General features: G+C 37.4%; 1 protein-coding gene across 8 annotated transcripts in view; it reads right to left on the bottom strand.

The window, feature by feature from the left end:
* Positions 1 to 1,969: 1,969 nt before the first annotated feature.
* Positions 1,970 to 24,145, bottom strand: part of LOC112046247 (mushroom body large-type Kenyon cell-specific protein 1) — a 280,699-nt gene continuing 258,523 nt past the window's right edge. For 6 of the 8 annotated variants that reach the window (XM_052889126.1, XM_052889127.1, XM_052889131.1 and 3 more), the window contains 2 exons: positions 17,698 to 17,835; positions 1,970 to 9,929 (listed from right to left, as the gene is read on the bottom strand). In XM_052889126.1, the coding sequence (XP_052745086.1) occupies positions 8,609 to 9,929; positions 17,698 to 17,835 (1,459 nt within the window). In that variant the 3' untranslated portion in view covers positions 1,970 to 8,608. The remainder of the gene's footprint in view (positions 9,930 to 17,697; positions 17,836 to 24,145) is intronic. The other 2 variants (XM_052889128.1, XM_052889130.1) reach the window with 1 other exon arrangement.

Here is a 24,145-nt window from a genome sequence, read left to right as displayed (position 1 = left end):
CACAATAGACCAACATGGGTTAACAATAAGTCAAACCAACGCGTAAATAAGACTTTTGTAAGCGTTGACGAATTCATTCTATACCCAAAACCACGAACCAACACTAGACAAAGCTTTGTGAGCATTGGATCATGCCTTTTCATAAAAGGTTTTTGTTGGCCTAGAGTGTATCGGAAGCATTATAAGAGTCAAAATTCTGTATAACATTCTATTGTTAGGTAATATAACATTCTGTTGCGTTGACATTATTATTGTAAGTCAATATGACTGTAAAATTACGTCAGATATTAAATTTTTTCTATTTCATGACAACTGAACGCACTGTAATGTTGTATTATATAATAGTAAATGACAATTTATAGTTAAAGAGCGTTGGGCACTTACTCGTATTGAATTAAAACAGTATTTATTATAATTTAAAATAATAAATAATATTAAAAATGATTTGCAAATTTTCTTTTAAAAAAAAATGTGTTGGTTGTTTATTCATAAAGTCCGAGAAAATACTTAAAAATGAAAATTGCGATCTTGTATGTATGTAACGCTGATTAAAATTTTCTTTTTTTTTAATGTGTCAAATTATCAAACTCTGAATGTTACACAGAACTTAGCTCTCGTATACAAAGACATGTATTCGAAGAACACATTTCAATAGTTTAGCATGACGTAAACAATTCCACGATTTCAAATCAATTTTTTTAGTCGCCTAGCGACCAATTATTTTGGACGATAGTTTTTTTACAAAAAATATCAGTCGAACCGTCGTAAGCTTGGCTTTTTTTCATTAAAATTTAGAAAAACAATTTTTTTCTTCAACTATAAATTTGACTAGATTCAATGCAATATTTGCGCCAATCACGTTTTTTATTAAACTCTTATTTATTCTTTGTTTTCTCTCTTGTATTTTATTCATGTGTGAGTTATGTAGTAATAGTGTGTCATCACTTTTTTACTGAGGAAGTAAAGTAAAATTGGATCACCTTGCTTTTTATTGTATCTTACACAGTCAACAAAATGAAAAATTACTTTTTTTTATTATTCTGAAGAAACGATTTTTTTTAATTTTTATCGTTTAATTGTTAGATGCCTTTTATCAAATTTTTTTACATAATTTTAGACAAATTCAAATTACTAATTCATCTCTTTTTTATTTATTTTTGAGTCCATCAGCTTTTGAAATTAATCATGATAAACGTAAAAAGCAAAATTTCATGTTGACCATTGAAGTTACATTAAAAAGCAAAACTATCTAACTTGCCTGTAATATAATAATGTCTATAATAATAAGTGAAAAACATTGACTTTTTATAAAGTTATGATCAATTGTTTGTAATTGCCTGTTCATTTATTAATTGATTATTTATACTTCACTATCATTATCATCATCATATCAGCCGATGGACGTCCACTGCAGGACATAGGCCTTTGTAGGGACTTCACTATAACATTACAGTAATATTAACATGGTTTAGGCGAAGAATTAACACTTAAATAAGAAGTGTAATTTACCTTCATAATAATGTCCTACCGATTGACTTATGGTCAAGGCGATCCATCTGATTTCTGGATTAGCCATCTATAAACCATAGTGTAGATACAGTACCCCATATAAGCCTCACAAACACAAACCTCGCTCCCATACTATTATGAAATGGTAAACCCATAGAATTGCAGAGATATTAAGCAGACCAACGTCGACTTTTCAAAATCGGTCTGTAAGTGACAATTTCATGAAAAAAAAACCGAATTCTTGGGTTTTAAACCTGAAGAAGTTCAATTTGGTAATACTACATAAACTAGCATGTTCCAATCATAAAAAGATAGATCGTCATCATCATTCAAATCCAATGCAGTACACAGGCATTCGTAAAATGTCAACTAATAAACGAACAGCGTCCGAAAAGAAAAAAAAACTAAACAATATCAATAAAAACTAAAGGAACAAAGTAACAAAAAAAACATACAGGCGTGTAATGTACATAATATATTGAAAATAATAATAATATTCCATTAAAACTTGTACTCAATAATTAAATAACAATATTTATAATTTGATCTCCTCAGCTCTTCAGTTGAATATATATTAAAAAAAACATAATATGAGCTTTTGAATTCATTTTTTATACACCGAGAACGAGTGACCGATTTCTTCGTAGCATTTTAACATCTCACATTTTACTTAGCCATTGGTAATTCGAATTGGCCTCAGACCATCATTATAAATAGCCATAGAACTATGGTTACAAATAGTGTACCCAATATTAACAAGATATCCAAGGTCAAGAAAATTAGGGTCAACATTGTTTAATCCACATGTTTTTGATCATAATTATTTTTGACATCATCCATTCGATTTAATTGGAACAATAGATCAACCATTTTGAATAAACCGACCATAGATCAACCAGTATTTGTAAATAAGGTTGAGAACATACTGCGGTATATTAACGTGCGGATTAATTTTAGACTAAAAAAATAACAGAATAAAAATCAATTTTTAATTTTAATTAATTATGTTGTTGTCATTGTGTGATTATGAAGTTTGTAATAATTATGGCGGCGCTTCACCGTAAAAATTGGTCTGTAAATTTACCACAGAAGGATGTTGTTTTTTTTAAAATAAAATTTGTGAGATGTTAGAACACTGTGAATAAATTATTCACAAGCCCTAAGACTGTTATATTATAACAGCGTCTATCGTATTTATTATACATTGGTCCTATGATATTTATTTTTCTTTTCCAATCACAAACTAAAAAAAAAAACTTTGTTTTAGTTATAAAACACTAAAAAACAATGTTCCCCAGTATGTGATGTGAATTTGTAAGCGTTATTTCAATATTCATGTCGTATTTCGATACTAGGACACCTTTTTTATGTGACAAAATTGATAAAATCCAGTCGCTGGAAAACCGTTTAATATTTAAATTAGTTAAGTAGTGTTTAGTTATGTCTAATTTTTAGTCAATTTGGTTTTAGTATATATACCAAAATTATAACTGAAAACCAAATTAAAAATTATTTTGAAAATGGAAAACAGCAGATTTGGATTTTTGCACATATTTAGAGATAATTTTCAAGATTTTTTTTTTGTTATCTAATTTTATCGTATTTTGTACACACCAGGGTATTAGTACCGATGATCAAAGTACATACGTCATATGAGAGTACGTACGATGAAATTATACTTTTACACTATCATTTTTTTTCAATAAGATAACATTATATTTAATATGTCTAAAATTAAATGCTTTTTGTTGTACATTATTTTTAACGTGGCCAACCCACGTCCACTGAACATGCTTCCTGCGTTTTGTTTTAAACAAAATACCGCCCATCTTTGCAATAATAAGTAATAATAATAATAATAATAATATAATAATTATAATAATAATAAAGGAATTATTGTTATATAAAAAGTACAATAATTGTTATTTTTATTTTGTTTAAAAATTAATCTGCTAAAGAAATATACATAGGTACAGATAATATAGAAGGGAAACGAGCTTATTTTATCGAACTTATGCCGTTTTTCGACCGGAAGCGCTGCCGACAGTGTGCGTTGGACTTTATTTAGTTTAAACCATTAAAGTTCAACTAAATAAAATCAACAACAAATAAAGTAACTAAAGTTAAGTATGCACAGTAGAATTAAACGCACGACTGCATACCTGATTTCGTGGCTTAATATTAGACTGAAAAAGCATTAGGTTCACAATGTATTGCGTAAAAATTATGCATTTTACACAAAAAATAGATTTAATTTTAAATAAATCATATACATAAAAGCAAATTTTTCATTATATATCTTCAATAAATAAGTAGCTTTTTATGATGATTTCATCGTATTAGATAATTATCACTTTAGAATTTTTGGTATACACTAATGAAACAATGCGTACTGTCAGCACACTTGCGATTGCAAAACGGCTATACAAAGATACAGTCACACAAACAATCAACATTGTGTTTTACGAATGCTTAGAAATAAGATCTGTAGGCCTAAGATGCGCGCCACGACACATCTCGAGTCGGAAGAAAAACAAATGACAACCTGCACAAAATATCGCTCTCACTTTTGATTGGGACGAAAGGGAGAGCAATATTTCAACTTCGCCGTCATTGGTCGACAATATATATTTTTCTCTTCACGGCATATGTCGTGGACGCATGCTAAGCTGCTACTGGCAATGTCTTTTAAGATTTATAAGTCACACATATGAAATAAACAGTTCGATCTTTCAGAGCAACGTTGAAAAATTTGCCTAAAATAAAAAAAAAAGCTAAATTTATTTTACAGCAATTTTTAAATTCAAAATTATTATAACGTCTTATTATTTACATCCACATGTTTTTGGGACGCAAATTCGCAACCGCGCGAATAAAATTGTCGATGTAGGCTTAGCCTAAAATGGAACTAGGTACATCAATTTAGTTAATTTTCCAAACTTTACAAAAAATATAAATATTTATTTTTACTAAAACTCAACCTAACAGTCAATTTCAACAAAATAATTGATTCACTTTTTTAATTTGTCGAAGATTGGTGTCCAGCTTATTAGATTTTTAATAAATATTAAAAGTTAACTTTTTTAGTCTCGTTGACTCTGGTTGTAGATCATACAGCATATTTTATATGTTTACTGTGATATTCTTCGCCCAAAAGTAATTAACGATTGTAACCTTTTGGGGCAACAGAATATTGGTAATTAAGATTAGATTGCACTTAAAGATTATTTCATAATGTTTTTTAGGTAAAAAAATGCAACTTCCTTTCATTGTCTTTTTATTTCCTGTCTGCCTTGTCGAGGACAGATGAAGAATAACCTAACCCTTAAGAAAAATTTATTACAAATACGAAAAAAAATAACAAAAATAATAAAGAATTACTACCGCCTACCTATTAATTCAAATTACACTACATTATCAACTAAAATGCTTAAAACTATGTGGAAAAATGATTGAACGATATACATTAAACGATTCACTAATAAACCAGTGATCTCTTCAAAAAGCGAAAAGTTCAAAACGAGTCCAGCTCATCAACTCGAAACAATACGAACAGAGTTGCCAGTAGACCAAAAAAAATATCCAAGCAAAGGTCGTGATTTGTTCAACCTAATTTTTTTTCTTTTTTGATATAAAAGTATATAAAAAAAATATTTTTTGTTTTAAATAGCTTATTATGGAACTGATTGAGTGTAGAAAAGCTGATCTAATTGCGGAGATCACTGTCAATAACATGTGTAAGGCGGCGTAAACCCTTTGTACAGACCCTCCGAGCGTGACGCTCGGCATTTTCTACTACATATCAGTCGCAACTCTCTTTAAAACCGGGAATCGAACCCCAAACACTTTGCACAAAACAATGACATGTATAACATCTCAATATAATATTGTAATCATATATAGGGTTATTTTAAAAATAAAGCCACTTAAAAATTAACTAACGTTATTAAAATAAGATTAAACAACATAATGATTTGTTCCCGATGTGAAAAATATTTATATTTATTAATTAATAATAATTAATTAATTAAAAAAAATCTAATAACATTCTAAACGGAATGTTCTTTAACATCTAAATTCTCTTTGCAAATTGTCCCATCCTATTATCTCTGTACAAACTTACACAAAATAACTTTTTTTAAGCTATCAACAAATGTTCAGGCATAACACACAGATTAAATTTGTGTACGTATTAAAAAAAAGTTGTTCGATTTTTTTTAAATATTCAAATTTGGAATCAATTTGAAATGCGGTCTGGTGGGCTCAGCCAACGCGCTGAAACTCAAACTTATAATGTCTTTATTAAATTTAAAAATATTCCCTACAAGAGATTTTTTTATCAATATAAATGCACAATATAACAGTTAAGATAGATTTTTTGAGGATTAAACGCTAAAAAGACATCAAAAATTATACACAGGAGGGAAAGAAATGAACGTGAAAACATGCTATCGACTAGTTTAAATTTCGAATATAAAAATTTTTGTTTTTTTTTTTCGATAGAGCGTGCGTTCGACGCCCCGGCTTTTGGATATGTATTATGATTTTGTTACAGATTATATAATTTTTCTTTTTTCAAGTTCTAGTAACTCTTTTCGGTGTTTGAATATAAACTTTATTTAAATCTACCGGAACGCCAAACATACTCTCCACGTCCTATTACCTCACCGCTCGTGGTCTCCGAAGAAAATGTACGACAATATTTTTTTTTATTTAACTTGTATATAATATATGTATATTTTAATTACATACACAATACAAAGACTTCTTATTTTCCAATGAGGCGACATTTACACGTAACTTACTATAAATAATCGTATGATAATTTTATATCCAAATATTTTTACCTAAATTTACTTTTGGGAGAGCGTATACATGGTTTTTCTTCCTTTCGTACTTATACCTCCGTAATATATTTTCGATTGAACACCAAAAAATGTCACAAATGTGAAGATATCAATTTTTTTTTTTGAGGATTTTTGGGCTAATAATTTTTAAAGTCGACAAGAATATATAATAATGATTATTAATATTTTTGTATAGTCGTTAAAACATTTAAAACTTGGACCATGAAAAATAAGAATATATTTTCTTACGATACAATAATATTACATAAAATATATAAGTTACACTAGCTGCCGTATTGGGTGACTTTTCTGACAGGCCACAGCGCGTTTGACAGTTGTCAATTTCGGCTCTGATTTGACAGCTGTAGGAAAACTTACGCAATACGGGGGTAGATGTACTAAATTTACGGCCGTTTTCAATAATCTATCTATCTGTAACCACGATGGTGTTAGTCAAATAAGACCATGGCTACATAGAGCGGTTGCAAAAGAACCTCAGACCAATTACCTTTGAACTTGTATCGCACTTAAATTCTCGTCGGTTTTTGAGGGGGACGAGGTAAACTCACACATCGAAAATATTTGACACCAATAGATATTTCTATTCTTACACTACACACAACTATTTAAATCGTAATACACAATATGTGTAAGTTAGCCCTTGACTACAATCTCACCTGATGGTAAGTGATGATGCAATCTAAGATGGAAGCGGGCTAACTTGTTAGACGTAGGCCGAAATCCACACTCCTTTGGGTTTCTACACGACATCGTACCGGAACGCTAAATCGCTTGGCTGTACGTCTTTGTCGGTAGGGTGGTAACTAGCCAATTAAAAAAACCTCAATCGGCCCAGCCGGGGATCGAACCTAGGACCTCCGTTTTGTAAGTCCACCGCGCATACCACTGCGCCACGGAGGCCATCGATATCGATTTTAAAGACATGGTTTGTACAGATACGTTAGATCGTGATCATATACTATTGACAGAGAGGTAACGTCTAGCGAGGCAGGTCCTGTGGTAATTGTTCTGAGTAAGCAACCGGTGGATTGCAGAGAGATGGGCCATTGAAGACAGCGTATACAAATACTTGTGCGCCGGAGTATACCGGCCGTAGCCCGACGCCAAACCGCACTTTTCTTCGTAATACCTAAATATCACATTTAGTAATATGGAAATCCACGTGTTAGCACACACACACTTTTTAAATTACTATTTTTTTTTACAAAATAATAATTGCACAATCGGCTGCGTGGAGCCCCCGGAGTCGAACCCCCGGCTCAGCGCCACAGAGATGTGTGACCGATCCCGCCATAGCTAATTTCATTCAATATATTACCTATCTAATTATAAAAACTCCGCACAAAATCTGCGTTTATTCACTTAAAAATCGATAACATTTACACTCATAGCTAGCTTTATAATTAATTTGTTACATTGTTTTTTTTTTATTTACTTAAAAATATTTAAATAGTTGATTTCATAACATTAACTTTTGGTTGTCTTTTACTTAAAACAAGGTCAAAAGTGAGGCATCCGGAAATAGGAAAGAAATTCATGACAACCTGATTGTTGGGCGGAGCCAGTGTCATCTCGACGTCGGAACGCGAAAGGCGTAACTGAGGGTAGACACAAAATGAAACTAAATCAAACTACCCGCGCTATCGACTAAAATTTCAATATACCGAAATTTGAAAATGGAACTCACGAGTTCGAAGCAACACTGTCCCCGCATGGATCGCACAAATCCCACCGGTCCACTAATCATGGGCGTCTAACACTATTTATTTAATTGTGATTATTGCATTAGTAAAGCTGTGTTATATCGAATCGGTTGTGACTTTAGGTAACTATTGTGATTATTTGGTGATACGTTGTGTAACCGTGGGGGGGCGGGGGGAAGCGGGACCTACTGCGGAACTGATTGAGGCTTGACATGCGCGGATTCGGTTCTGCCATATGCGTTCAACAAATACAATGATCGCTGAACAAGTAGTCCAAAGAAGTCACGACTTCTCCAATAATTTTTGTACCCAGGAAATATTCCTCGTGAACAAGCAGTTTGAAGTAGTAGCTCTTACAGCTCAACTGTATGATAAGGTTGCACTAGTCGTTTGGCGATCGTCGCACCAAGAGGTTGATAGGGCGAAACCGGATCTGCGTATCCGTGCCGAACTGAACTACTGCTGAGGGATGTGAAGGTAAATGCACAAACGGGCGGTCTATTGCACTAGCGGGTGAGGCGGCGGAGGCTAGGCGCGCTCGCCGTCGGGCGGCGACGCGGGCGGCGGCGTCGGCGTCCCGTTGCGTGGTCGCAGCTCCTTGGCGCGCAGCCGCTGCACCGCGTCGCGCATCTCCGCCGCCAGCGCGTGGTCCGTGTCCAGCCGGGGCCGGCGCGCCGCTGGCTCCTCCCCTGGCGACGCGCGTCTCCGGAGCGCGCCCGGCGGCGACACCGGCGGCGCGCTCAGCCGCTGCAGCAGCGCAGCCCCCGGCCGCTCCAGACTCGACCGGATTATACCCTCGAGGAACGACCCGTTCGCCGGCGGCGGCGCCTCCTCCCTCAACCGTCTCATCATGTGCGACGCATAAAGATCAGGTGCGGGCGGCGGCGCGAACCCCGCACCAGGCCAGAACGGATATCCTGGAGGGTAACCGCTTTCAGGACCGTTTAAACCATTCGTGAACGGTTTCGTCGGCGGCTTCGGGGGAGGTTTCGGCGGCTGAGGTTTTATATCCTGAGGCGGCTTCGGCTCCCGCTTCCGCGGCCTCATTAAATGTCTCTCTTTCACCTTGTACTCGAGAGTAGAGTGCGGGACACCGTAGTACGAACCGGCGCGGTGTACTGACATCTCGCCGCGTTGGACTGCCTTCACCGCTTCCACGAGGCTGTCTCTATCGTAGTTTCGGTATTTCCCTCGCTTCGGTCTCGTGCCTTTGCCCCCGATCGCCGGCTGGCCGTTGTTGTTGGAGTTCATTTTGGAGTTGCTCGGCATCGCGTAGTTCCTCTGGTTGTCCGGCGGAGTCTTTATGACGGAGACGTGTCGGTCGGGCGCGCGGAGGAAAGGCAGATCAGGTTGGGAATGTCTGTCTATTGGTTGTTGGAATTTTTGGCTGATGCTTTTCGCTATCACATCGCTTAAGGATGTGAGGATTTGTTGGGTGGGCGGCTGGGGGTCCGCGAAGACGGAGAGCGGCATGAACTGGGAGGTCGGGTTCATAGGGGGCTGGGGTAGAATCGGCGTGATCGGCGTGACTGGAGTCGTGACTGGGGTCGCCGGGGAGGGGCTTTTGTCGTCCGGCGGCGGGAAGGTCGGTATCTTGAGGATGACCGAGGGGGGCGACTCCGGTTTGTCGGGCTCGCTGTCGGGGTCCGACTCCTGGCCGGTGTCGGAGGTGAGGCCGAACTTGTTGACCTTGTTGCGGAGGGTGGAGCGAGGGATGCCGTACAGCACCGCAGCACGGCGCGTGCCGAGGCGTCCGGACTGGATCTCCCGCAGCGCTGACTGCAGCTCATCTTCGGTGTAAGCTCGTCTTGCGCTGTTGCTGGAACCTTCGAGGACTGCTCGCTTTAATCTGCAACAACAATTAATGTTATGTTAACTAAAATCATCACTTATCTTGTACGGCCGAGAAGTATCTTTGTTTAAAGATTTTCAGAAATCCAGTTCTTCATGTCAAATCCACATCATCATATTCACGAACAGTGGATGGACGTCCACTGTTCGTGATTATGATGATGTGGATGTCCACTGTTTGTGATATATTTCGCACCTTTATTCCATGTACTATATGAAATTAATATTGTTTATATTGAATTTGATATGAGTCAACTACCCTATTCCAGGCAATACTATGTACCCACACATTGGGTTAAACCCTAAATATCAAAACATACATCACACAAGTAAAAGACAAATAATTCAAAGAAAACTCTTTGCACATTAAAACAGTCAACATAATCCGGTGCGAGTTGAGTCATTGGACAATATGGGTCAACACATTAGCCCACACGTCAACTCATGTCAACAACCGGCCAACAGCCCACAATCGGCCGCCGAAGCTCCTCTAAATTCAACATTTCAAAACCGACCGTTTTATTAATACTCAGATAACGCGAAATGCGAAATATTTACTCTTGGACTCACCGATAACGGACTACTATGAATGCGTCTTTATCTTTTTCCCTTCGTCTTTTATTTCCTACAGTTTATCATTAAAAAATATACTCTATATGTAATATTTTAAGGTTGAATTTGGTATGGTACGAATGGGTCGTCTTTAGTTTCATCTTGGGTTTTACTTTCTTATTTTTCGATATCGCTGACAGGGGATATCGGACCTTATTATGTGGTGGGTGGGGGGTTGTTTCGATTAACGGCGCGGCGAGGATGCAAGGTCGATGCACCGTCGTCTATGCATTTTTATTTGTTTTGGCGAGTCGTGCGACCCACATCGGGGTCCCGAATGAATTTATTCTGTTATCGATTGGATATTGTGCATAATATCGGTGCTGAAATCGAGATCGACTCTCGGGCTCGCTCGGATGCTTTGAGCTCGGCCGAGTTCGTATAACGAACCGTTTCTACGGCCAGTGATGCATTGGGAACATAATGGGGGATACTTATTGCTGTTTTTGAACAGCCTTTGGGATGCTTTGTACAGTCGTGTCACTTCGGGCGTGTCTTTATTTCGTTGGCTAGACTTCTTTTACAGATAATAACAATTTACCTATAGGTAACTAGATATCTGTGATAGCCCAGTGAATATCTCTGCCGATTCCGGAGGGTGTGTGTTCAAATCTGGGGCATGCACCTCCAATTTGTCAGTTGTGTGCATTTTAAGAAATTAAATATCACGTGTCTCAAACGGTGAAGGAAAACATCGTGCATACCAGAGAATTTTCTTAATTCTCTTGGGTAGGGGGCTTCAGCTGTGGCTAGTTACCACCCTACAAAGACGTACCGCCAAGCTATTTAGCGTTCAGGTACGATTTTGTGTACAAACCGAAAGGGGTGTGGATTTTCATTCTCCTAACACGTTAGCCCGCTTCCATCTTAGATTTCATCATCACTTTCGAGTACCATCAGGTGAGATTGTAGTCAGTTACATAACTTGTAAAGAATAAAAAAATCTAAATAGTAAAATTAAAAAAAAATTGAATTTCGCTTAAGCGTTGCTCTATACGAGTAACATATGTTCAGTGAAAAAATGTGGAAAAAAAGTGAAAAGTTGGCCAGATAATTTTCGGATTTAAAATTAAACACATTAGAAAATTCATTTTTTCGTTTTGACTACTGTTTGTGTATATTACATTCCTTTTAAGTTTCCTTTCTCTATCTTTGATTACCAACTGATAGTCCTCTAATATGGTGCCATGTAGAGATCGCGTTTTAACCGACTTCTTAGAGATAAGGTCGCCTTTTGTGCGTAATGTGTAATTTTCATTTTAATTTGTAATTTTTGTATTATTTTTTCATAATATGGTATACAAATGTACAATAAAGTGTATATGTACTATCATTTCATTTAATTTTTTTTAATTTATTTTTTTAAAATATTAAATAGCAATAAGACTGCCTTCGTACATGTTTGTATACTATGTTTTCTATTATTTTTGTTGTAATTGTTTTTTTGTTTAATTTAGTGCTCTTACATGATAGATAATTCAATTTAATATTTTTTAATTATTGATAAACTATTTCAATAAATAATAAGCTTTATAATTATTCTATGGCTAAACATCTTAAGTAATAAAATCAACCTACTTTGAAGCAAAAACTTGGTAATAGCGAAAGGTGCTAGAAGTATTTTAATCGCTAAAAATAAGAACCACAATATAAAAAAAGCTAAAATAGGTCCCTTTATGTTTGAAGTAAAGGACAGTCGGCCATTGTTAAAATTGTGCGCGTAAAAATAGGTCAAGTGTGAAGTGGGGCTCGCAATCGTTAATTAATTATGCAGTCGACGTTACTTCATTAATTATTTTTTGAAAAATATGTAAATTCCAAATCCTGTTTTAATAATAACGCTATTGATGGATCATTGTTTTGATTAAGTGGGTTTGGGGTATACAATATTTTTTTGTTATGGCGGTATTTATAATATAAAGAATACCCAAGCGTACCATAATACTAAATTAATTGAATCAAACCATTAAGGTTTTTGACCCATTGGAACGTAAATGCGATGAGATTTCATTATCAACCCATATTCGGCTCACTGCGGAGCCCGAGTCTCCTCTCAGAATGAGAGGGTTAGGCCAAAAGTCCACCACGCTGGCCCAATGCGAATTGACAGACTTCACACACGGAGAGAATTAAGAAAATTCTCTGGTGTTTTTACGCTGTTTTCCTTCACCGTTTGAGACACGTGATATTAAATTTCCTAAAATGCACATAACTGAAAAGTTAGAGGTGCAAGCCCCAGACCAGAATACATCAGCAGAAATCGAATGCGGGACTTTTAAAGGGCACATCGCTCGCTAAGCCAGGGGTCGCCAACATATCAGTTTAACGTACATAAATAACCAATTCGATGCGTCATAAATAATAAAACTCTTGTCTGTCCGTAGGTCTGTTTCGTAATCTAGCAAATGGCGTTGACTTACGATACGGGTTCTTTGACACCGAAATGCAATATTTATTCATATCGTGCGCTATACGTACAGTAGGTATGTATGTTTGTATGCAAGTCGTATTTGCACATTGCACTTTCATATTTTCGATGTGCGAGATAAGAAAACTGGATCTGCGGTAGCTTGGTTTGTAATTAACTGGACGTTCCGCGGTTTCACTCGTGGTTCACGTTCTCGTGAGAATACGGGGATGAAATATAGCCTATGACACTCACAAATAAAGTGGCTTTGTAATGGTAAAAGAATTTTCAAAATCGGCTCAGTATACCCAGAGATTATCCACTACAAACTCACAATACCTTTGTATAATATTAGTAGATCTAGATAAATAAGCGTTTTAATTTATATCGTCGTTGTCAACCCATATTCAGCTCACTGCTGAGCTCGAGTCTTCTCTCAGAATTAAAGGGACCCAATAAGACCAATCCACCACGCTGGCCCAATGCGGATTGGCAGACTTCACACACGCAGAGAATTAGGAAAATTCTCTGGTATGCAGGTTTTCCTCACGATGTTTTCCCTCACCGTTTGAGACACGTGATATTTATTTTCTTAAAATGCACACAACTGAAAAGTTGGAGCCGAACCCACAGCCTCCAGAATCGGAGGCAGAGGTCATATCCACTGGGCTATCACAGCTCTCCAATAATAATAAAAATATAATTTATATCATTTTATCTTTTATAAAAACAATATACAAACGACTGACTAGCGCAGTGGGTAATGGCCCTGCTCATTACATTCAAGGCAGTCGGTTCAATTTTATGAGACTTTTGGGCAAATAAGGTCAACTAATTAATATGTAAAAAATAACGATTGACAGGAAGCAAAACTAATAAGATAATAAAATTTTAAAATCTACTAAAATTCTTTTATCGTTTGAAACATCATACATTTTAAGCTTCCTTACATTACCTACAAAGTCAAAGTCAAAGTCAAAATCAAAGTCAAAGTCAAAATTCATTTATTTCAAATAGGCTTAGTTTACAAACTCTTTCGAAACGTCAGGTAATAATATTAAACTTAAGATAATGGTGATAATAATTATTCGAAAACTTAAAATTAAAGTTACGAGGGTTCCAAACGTGCCTTGGTCCGAGAAGAGCCCACAACAAACTCAGCCAGGTTTATCCTTTTTTAGTTTATCACCATTTAACAATAGGTATATAAGTAGCCTGTCATGTAATACATTTCATTTCCAAGCAATTTTGTCATTTACGTAATCATTGACACTATAATATGATTTTTCTATTAATGAAACATCGATTCTATAGAGACAGTTTTTATAATCGCATTAGATCAATGATCATATACTTCGTCAGAAAAGTAACGTCTATCGTACAATTGGTCTGAGTTCCCATCAAATGACTTCCTCATTTTCCGTAAGGTTTACGATATCGCTCCGATTGGCGCGACGCAATTCGCTACGGGCGACGCCGGGTTGTATTGTATATCGCGCGTAACGCATAACAGCCGTGCGTCGCAACTTCCTACTGTAACCCTGCACCGAGCACAATGCCCATGAACCCATTAAAATGGGGAAACGAAACTTTATGGGGTCAATGGACTTTTGACAGGGCGCCATTATTTGATACTAGACACTCGTTTGGGTTATTGGATCGAATATTTTCACCGTTTTTTAAACTTTTCACTACCTTGGGTTGAACTGGAAAACCGGTTATATATTGGAATGAGTTTTCTTATCACAAAGTTTTACAAGTTTATGTTTTTATTGTAATTAGTTTCTACACTCCCGAAATTGCAGACCTTTCTTTGTGATCTTTGTAACCTGTTGTAAGAAGCACCTGTCCTTCTAGCTTTTGATTTTTCGAGACAAAAAGCATTCTTTAACGTCCTTCGTATTATGGTCACAAATCGTGGCACGTTTCATTTTAATCCATTCGGTAGTTTCAAAGAGATTCGCAGTCAAGGTTTTATAACATTATACTATTTATATAGCGAAAGTAAATTCTGTTTGTGAATTTTGTTGGGTGAAATTTGTGAAAAGTGAATTCAGTTTTTCACAAATCGCGCGGGAACCATGGATTTTTCCGTGATGAAAAGTAGCAGAGTGAAATCTATTTTCATTCCAAATTTCAGCCAAATCGCTTCAGTAGCCGCAGCGCAGCGAATTCACTTTTCACAAATCCCGCGGGAACTATGATTTTATTCCGGGATGTAAAGCCTATGTATTCATCCAAGGTATTCTCTATCTTCGTTTTAAATTTCAGCCAAATTGGTTAAGTAGTTGCGGCGTTAGGGAGTAACAAACATCCATACAAACTTTCACGTTTATAATATTAATAGCTAAGTTTATGTTTTAATAAGTAGTTTCTACACTCCCAAAATTGCAGACAATCTATGTGACCAGATGTGAGAAGCGGTGTCTTTCTCGTTTTTGATTTAATTTTCGCGACAAAAAGTATTCTTTAACCTCCTTCGTATTACAGTCTCAAATCATGGCAAGTTCAATTTGAATCCATTCAGTAGTTTCAGCGTGATGCCCGGTCAAGAAAAATACGGACGGACATTAAAATGGGGAAACGAAACTTTATGGGGTCAATGGACTTTTGACAGGACGCCATTACTATTTGATACTAGACACTCGTTTAAGTTATTGGATCTCGAATACCTTTCACCGTTTTGCTATCGTGTTGCAAGATACTGTTATTTTTGAGAAGCTTAAAGATTATCTTGTCACTAGCAGACGCCCCGCGGTTTCATCCGTGTAGTTCCCGTACTCTAGGACTCTCACAAATAACGTGTTTTTTTAGTGGTAGAAGAATTTTCAAAATCAGTTCAGTAGATCTAGTGATCATCCCATAAAATACTAGAAATTTTACTTCTTTATATTAATAATATAAAAGTATAGTGAGTGCCGTGATAGCCCAGTGGATATGACCTCTGCCTCCGATTCTGGAGGGTGTGGGGTCGAATTCGGTCTGGAATTTTTCAGTTATGTGCATTTTAGGAAATTTATTATCACGCGTATCAAACGGTGAAGGAAAACATCCTGAGGAAAACTGCATACCAGAGAATTTTTTTAATTCTCTGCATGTGTGAAGTCTGCCAAACCGCATTGGGCCAGCGTGGTGGACTATTTGGCCTAACCATTCTTATTCTGAGAGGAGAGTCGAGCTTAGCAGTGAGCCGAATACGGGTTGAGAATGATGATGAATAATTATACAATTGAGTGTCGTCAAGGCCAATAGTCCACTACGCTGACCCAATGCGGATTGGCAGACTTCACACACGCAGAGAAATAAGAAAATTCTCTGGTTGCAGGTTTTCTCACGATGTTTTTCCTTCTCCGTTTGAGACACGTGATATTTAATTTCTTAAAATGCACACAAGTAAGTATATGGATACAATTAAATGGATTACACCAAACAAGTTGACCTTAATAATGTAAATTTTCTACCCCCGTATCGGTGACATCGGTTGAACCGCGCGTAGTTTATTTCGTCAGGTTAACATACGACCCCCTGGGGGTAAGACGGGGTAGGGGTGAACGCCATTATTCCGATTAGGTGCTTTTTTACACTTTTCACAACCTTGGGTTTAAAGTGGTTTAAACTGGAATGGGTTTTTTACCACAAGGTTTGATAAGTTTATGTTTTACCTACTAGTTTCTACACTCCCTTATTTGAAGACAACAATTTTCTTTTGTATAAGCAAGCGCATAGCTGCCATCACGCGTCATGGTAAGTGATGATGCAGTGGTGGAGCGCGCTTGCCTAGAAGATGCCTATTCACTCTTGACTTGAAGATATCCATGTTGTAGGTGGTGGGGAAAACAGAAACTGGAAGAGCATTCCACATCTTTGCAGTGGGTATAAGCAGTATAACGAACATAGAAAAAAAATCCTGATTGCATTTTTGGCATCAGTATCGATCTAATCACCCCCTGATAGTAATTTTGGAAATATATTTCATGTAAAGAATTGACTTCTCTACAGATTTATTACAAGTTTAAATAGATATAGATAGATACAGTGGCGTAGCGTGCCTTGCAGGGGGCCTGTATCAAAATTAGTTCGGGGGCCCAAATTAAGGGAAAAGATTTCCCACAAAAGAAACAAAAATGCTTGCTTAAAAGAAATATCATGGTCAGTGACATAACCTATCTATATAATATTATAAAGCTGAAGAGTTTGTTTGTTTGATTGAACGCGCTAATCTCAGGAACTACTGGTCCGATTTTAAAAATTCTTTCAGTGTTAGATAGCTCATTTAACGAGAAAGGGTATAGGCTATAGGGAACCACGCGGGTGAAACCGCGCTGCGTCAGCTTGTGTAGTAATATTTCCAACTTTAAGGCGCACGCTTAACCAGGAAAAAAAAATAGTGCGGTATTCCTACATTTTACTAATATTTGCTATCACACGTAAGGGCCTGTAGTCCGAGGCCCCGTATCATTGATATGACTGATACGGCGGTAGCTATGCCCCTGGATAGATAGAAGGTAAATATTTATATAAATTCTCTTTCAACTTTTCCATTAATTTATCTCTATTATTACTATCATTATCTCTTTTTTTATATTGGATTATGTTTTATTAAAGAATGTTTTCCTTTCGAGCTTGCTATCTAATATGTAAAATTTATTTGCGAAAACTTGTAATTGGCTATAATCTGTTTTCCATGTTGTTACTTTGTATTTAGCTGTGAGTTTTCCTTTCTAAATAAATAAATAAAGAGTGTTACCTATTGTTCTCGAGGTTCTTGAGGTCAGGGGGCGGGGTGCCGCTGGTGCTGGACGTGGACTTGGCGCTGAGGTCCAGCGGCTGTTCTGCGGCCGGCGGCGAGCTGGGGGCCGGCGCCTTGTCGCTCTCGGATAGCCTGCTGAATGAATACATCCTGGATTAGCCTATAAGATATTTAAGCAATTGTTTAGGGCAGGGTTTCTCAAAGGTATGTGAACCCCTAGGGGTTCGCCATTTGACGGTAGGGGGTTTGCGACAAAATTTACGTAAAGGTGGCTTGATAACTGATACCGAGTCAGAATTAAGATTAAAATTGTCCAAAATTACTCCTAACATTGATTTTGACGACCTCCGTGGCGCAGTGGTATGCGCGGTGGATTTACAAGACGGAGGTCCTGGGTTCGATCCCCGGCTGGGCAGACTGAGATTTTAATTTGTCCAGGTCTGGCTGGTGGGAGGCTTTAGCCGTGGCTAGTTACCACCCTACCGGCAAAGACGTACCGCCAAGCGATTTAGCGTTCCGGTACGATGCCGTATAGAAACCGAAAGGGGTGTGGATTTTCATCCTCCTCCTAACAAGTTAGCCCGCTTCCATCTTAGACTGCATCATCACTTACCATCAGGTGGGATTGTAGTCAAAGGCTAACTTGTAAAGAATAATAAAAAAAAAAAACATTTGCGACAAGAAACAAGAACACCCATCACATTAAGACATTTCTTTTGGTATTTTATGTGTTACCTTTTATTAAAATAAAACTCTTAATTTCTTCAACACTTAAATTTATTTTTTTCTTTGTTTTCAGTAATTAGTAAGGGGTTCGTTGTCACTTGCAAATTTTAGTGGAGCCGAAAGTTTGAGAAACTCTGTTTTAGTCCAATCCATCTAGAGAGCCATGATAGCCTAGTGGATATGATCTCTGCTTTCGATGCGGGTGGGTGTAAGTTCGAATCCGATCCGGGGCATGCCCTCCAACGTTTCAGTTGTGTGCTTTTTAAGAAATGAAATATCACGTGTCTCAAACTGTGAAGGAAAAACATCGTGAGGAAACCTGCATACCAGAGAATTATCTTAATTATCTGCGTGTGTGAAGTCTGCCAATCCGCATTGGGCCAGCGTGGTGGACTATTGGCCGAACTCCTGTCATTCTGAGAGGAGACTCGAGCTGAAGAGTGTGCCGAACGAATATGGGTGGATAATGATGATGATGATGATATACATAAAAAATGTGAACAAAGTCGTTAAATAAAATCATGAAACATATTTTTAGGGTCCGTGTGACCTCCTCCCATACATGGGAATGTGGGAATGATTTTTTTTATCTCATTGTCCCTTTTTGAGCATTAAATAAGAGTTTAGAGTGCTAATTTAATCTACAGAAATACACTGCAAGTGGCCCGACAGGTAAATGGCTGTTTTTTTTTCAAAAGTAAGAAATTTTGACGGCATCCGTGGTGCAATAGTATGCGTGGTGGATTTACAAGACGGAAGTCCTGGGTTCGATCCCCGGCTGGGCCGATTGAGGTTTTCTTAATTAGTCCAGGTCTGGCTGGTGGGAGGCATCAGCCATGGCTAGTTACCACCATACTGACAAAGACGTACTGCCAAGCGATTAAGCGTACGATGTTGTTACCACCCTACCGACAAAGACGTACCGCCAAGGGATTTAGCGTTCCTGTACGATGTGTAGAAACCGAAAGGAGTGTGGATTTCATCCTACTCCTAATAAGTTAGCTCGCTTCTATCTTAGATTGCATCGTCAGGCAGGTGAGATTGTAGTCAAGGGCTAACTAGAGAATAAAAAAAAAAAAATTTCTGTTATTTATGACAGAAACTACTAGATCATAGTCAAAGTAAGTGTTTGTCGTTTGCGAAATTCAAAAAGGTGTTAAGCTCATAACATGAGCTGGAAACTTCCAGAGTTCCAAGCGAATCGAAGTTATGAAGCCGTGCGTGCGTTCACTCGATACCTTGCTAGTGTGAGAGATCGTGATAATGAGCTCAGTCTGCGAGGCTCGAACTAGTGACGATTATTACTGCTACCAATGATTATTTGAAACTATAGATATGTTACCTACAAAATCACCGCAAAAAGTTATCAGAATTTTTTTGACGTTTGACGGTCTCCGTGGCGCAGTGGAATGCGCGGTGGATTTACAAGATGGAGGTCCTGGGTTCGATCCCCGGCTGGTCCGATTGTGGTTATCTTAATTGGTTTGGCTGGTGGGAGGCTTCGGCCGTGGTTAGTTACCATCCTACCAACCGTTTTGCAACAAATACATTTAAAATTAGGGTACTACAAATTTCTAGTCATTTCACACCTAATAATAATTTATAATTAACTTGTTCATAAATTAATGTAAATAAATTGATCTCATGCGCTTACAGCAATTAGATATTTAAAGTAGTTAATATATTTTAAACAACATTTTATAAAAAAAGTAATATAATGATGAGTGAAATGATGAATTTTCTACCTTCATTTCTAATTTTTTTTGTTGGCAAACAATACACATCCAGTAAGGCTTTAGAATAGTGTCAGAGTCTTGAAAGGTTAATAAATGTTTTTTTATTTAAGTACTTTTTTGTTGTTGATCATAATATAATAGGTATTTTATTGGTAATTTAAATTTTCTGCTAAAACAATAGATAGGTAGGTACAATAATATTTATTTTCCTGCTATTTAATTAGTCATTAAATGTCTAGGAAACGGTTGGTCTAGAATAAATCTATGTATAATCCGCGGAATAATTTAAAGTTAAGCGGTTTTTGAGTCATTGTGCCGCGTGTGAGAACAAAAAACTGTCCCATTGTTAGAGCTGGCAGGAAGTGTGAGCTGACGCGAGGTTGAGTTAGGAAATCGAGAAATTATTGATAACTAGCTGACGTCGCGCGGTTTCACCCGCGTGGTTCCCGTACCCGTAGGAGTATAGGAATAATATATATATAAGAGCTAAATAAAAAATATTAGTATAGACTATACTAATATTATAAAGCTAAAGAGTTTGTTTGTTTAAACGCGCTCATCTCAGGAAGTACTGGTCCGATTTGAAAAATTGTTTCAGTGTTAGATAGCCCATTTATCGAGGAAGGCTATAGGCTTCATATTATCCTCGTATTCCTACAGGAAAGGGAACCACGCGAGTGAAACCACGCGGCGTCAGCTAGTTTAGTATAAGTATAGATAAAACCGTCTTCCGATAGAAGACTGTACTGCCAACATTATAATATAGGTCACGAAACGTTTGTCTACGCCGCACCTGTACGATTTCCTACCGTGCCTGTCGTCACCTCGGCACATCTCGGCCCCACGAAGCGGATGCTGCGCCGACAATCTTTATATTTCATCTCGTGCGGAGATGAATTCGTGTCGCCGACTCAATCGCGAATTATAATCGAAACGAGCACACATTTTTTTTAATAGTAGAGAATTTTAATCGAAAATTCGAAAAGTATTTGTACAAGTATATTATATTGTTTTTGGTTTACATTTTTAGTTTAAATAAGCTGACGCTGCGTGGTTTTAAATTATTTTAAATCTATATTTAGGTATAATGACTCTGTAGAGAGGTCAATTCTGTACATGAAATATATTTCCAAAATAACTATTAGGCATTTTTGGCATCAGTATCGATCATTAATCATCCGATGCCAAAAATGTAATTAGTAAAATTTTTGTCTGTCTGTGTTCGTTATAGAAACAAAAACTACTCGACAGATTTTAACGAAACTTGGTACAATTATTCCTCATACTCCTGGGCAGGTTATAGTATACCTTTCATCACGCTACGATCAATAGGAGCAGAGAAGGGAAATGTAGGGAAAACGAGAGTAGTTACTCCATTTTTACAGCGATACTACTGTAAGGGCTGGATTGAAGAGGTCTAGAGGCGGACGAAGTCGCGGGCGTTCTCTAGTTATTCAATATGTCGTAAATAATATTAGTCTCATATCCTTTAACGTGCCATTGAAATGGCCGAATGCAATATTTTTTATATAATTATGTAGCATATCTACACTACATCATATAAATACAGATTCAAATTAATTAAGTATTTCTAACGCTGTTTAGTAGGTAGGAATCGTAAGTATGTTATAATTTTTGTTCGTAGAACTGTACCTAAGTACGAATTATACAAGGTAATAATACAAGGTTCATTGTTTCTGGTGGAAACTGGAAAAATCCTCAGGGATTCTTTCTCGCCACGGGGAGGTCTAAAACCCCCATGGTTGTTCCAACTCGTCGCCTGATGACTGAGCCACGGGGACGTTTCGTAAGCTACCCCAACCCAGCTAGTAAACACTTTATAGCCTTATCTATAAAAGCCTTACTATTATCAAGCTGAGATATAGGTATATATTTCTAAAAACGACGTACAAGTAATACCGTATTCGTCCCATCGAGTATCAACCCAAAAACATACAAGTGAAATTCAAAACGAAACCACAGAAAACATATATACGAAACCCCATTTAAATCTAGGCTACCTATCGGAGTGTTCAACAACAAACTGTCTGTTAGTCTCGACAATGCGAGAAGCTGTATCAAATAATTTCAATGCTCCTTGAAGACGGCACAATAACATCACGGGCGCTTTGTCGCCCGCCGCGGCCCGTCGATGCTCTATTGAGCCGCTTTTCGTGCCGTCGCATCCGTTTCTGTGACGTTATATGACGGGGACCGCGCTGAAACTGACTCTGAAATATTCGCAAACTGAATTCACGCAATGTTAACCGTGTGTATTTAGAACAAATATCAGAGTTAAGTCTTTATCCTTTTAACCGTCTGTAACTAGGTGTATTTAATTGTTGAATGCTCTATTGAGCCGCTTTTCGTGCCGTCGCATCCGTTTCTGTGACGTTATATGACGGGGACCGCGCTGAAACTGACGCGGAAATGTTCGCAAACTGAATTCACCATATGTTAACCATGTGTATTTAGAACAAATATCAGAGTTAAGTCTTTATCCTTTTAACCGTCTGTAACTAGGTGTATTTAATTGTTGAATGCTCTATTGAGCCGCTTTATGTGCCATTATATTTGTTTGGGTGACGTTATATGACGGGGACCGCGCTGAAACTGACGCTGAAATGTCTGCAAACTGAATTCACGCAATGTTAACCGTGTGTATTTAGAACAAATATCAGAGTTAAGTCTTTATCCTTTTAACCGTCTGTAACTAGGTGTATTTAATTGTTGAATGCTCTATTGAGCCGCTTTACGTGCCATTATATTTGTTTGGGTGACGTTATATAACGGGGACCGCGCTGAAATGTTTGCAAACTGAATTATTTTATCGTTAACCGTGTGTATTTAGAACAAATATCAGAGTAAAGTCTTTATCCTTAGTTGTTGAATGCTCTATTGAGCCGCTATTCGTGCCATTACATTCATTTGGGTGACGTTATATGACGGGGACCGCGCTGAAACTGACTCTGAAATGTTTGCAAACTGAATTCACGCAATGTTAACCGTGTGTAACTAGGTGTACTCGTATTTAGAACAAATATCAGCCTTAAGTCTTTATCCTTAGTTGTTGAATGTTCTATTGAGTCGCTTTATGTGACATTGTATTTGTTTGGGTGACGTTATATGACGGGGACCGCGCCAAAACTGACGCGGAAATGTTTGCAAACTGCATCCACGCAATGGTCACCGAATGTAACTAGGTGTACTATAGTATATTTAGAACAAATATCAGCCTTAAGTCTTTATCCTTAGTTGTTGAATGCTCTATTGAGCCGCTATTCGTGCCATTACATTTGTTTGGGTGACGTTATATGACGGGGACCGCGCTGAAACTGACGCTGAAATGTCTGCAAACTGAATTCACGCAACGCTTACCGTGTGTAACTAGGTGTATTTAGAACGAAATCAGCCTTAAGTCTTTATCCTTAGTTGTTCAACGCTCTATTGAGCCGCTATTCGTGCCATTACATTCGTTTGGATGACGTTATATGACGGGGACCGCGCTGAAACCGACGCTGAAATGTTTGCAAACTGAATTCACGCAATGTTAACCATGTGTATCTAGGTGTATTTAGAACAAATATCAGCTTTAAGTCCTTAATTGTTGATTGCTCTATTGAGCTGCTTTTCGTACCGTCGCATCCGTTTCTGTGACGTTATATGACGAGAACCACGCTGAAACTGACGCTGAAATGTCTGCAAACTGAATTCATGCAACGTGTGTATTTAGAACGATTATCAGCCATATGTCTTTATATTTTTCTTGGTTCTTCAATGCTCTTTTGAGCCGTTATTCATGCCATTACATTTGATATATACCGTCCCAGTCATATACCGCGCTGAAACTGACTCTGAAATGTCTGCAAACTGAATTCACGCAATGTTAACCGTGTGTAACTAGGTGTATTTAGAACAAATATCAGCCTTAAGTTTTTTTTAACTTTATCCGTAGTTGTTCAAGAAATCAGCCTTAAGTCTTT

The sequence above is a fragment of the Bicyclus anynana genome, chromosome 24 (assembly GCF_947172395.1).
Source record: "Bicyclus anynana chromosome 24, ilBicAnyn1.1, whole genome shotgun sequence".
NCBI classification, from domain to species: Eukaryota; Metazoa; Arthropoda; class Insecta; order Lepidoptera; family Nymphalidae; genus Bicyclus; species Bicyclus anynana.
The sequence above is the reverse complement of the archived record's forward strand: the minus strand, read 5'-3'. Positions and strand labels throughout refer to the sequence as shown.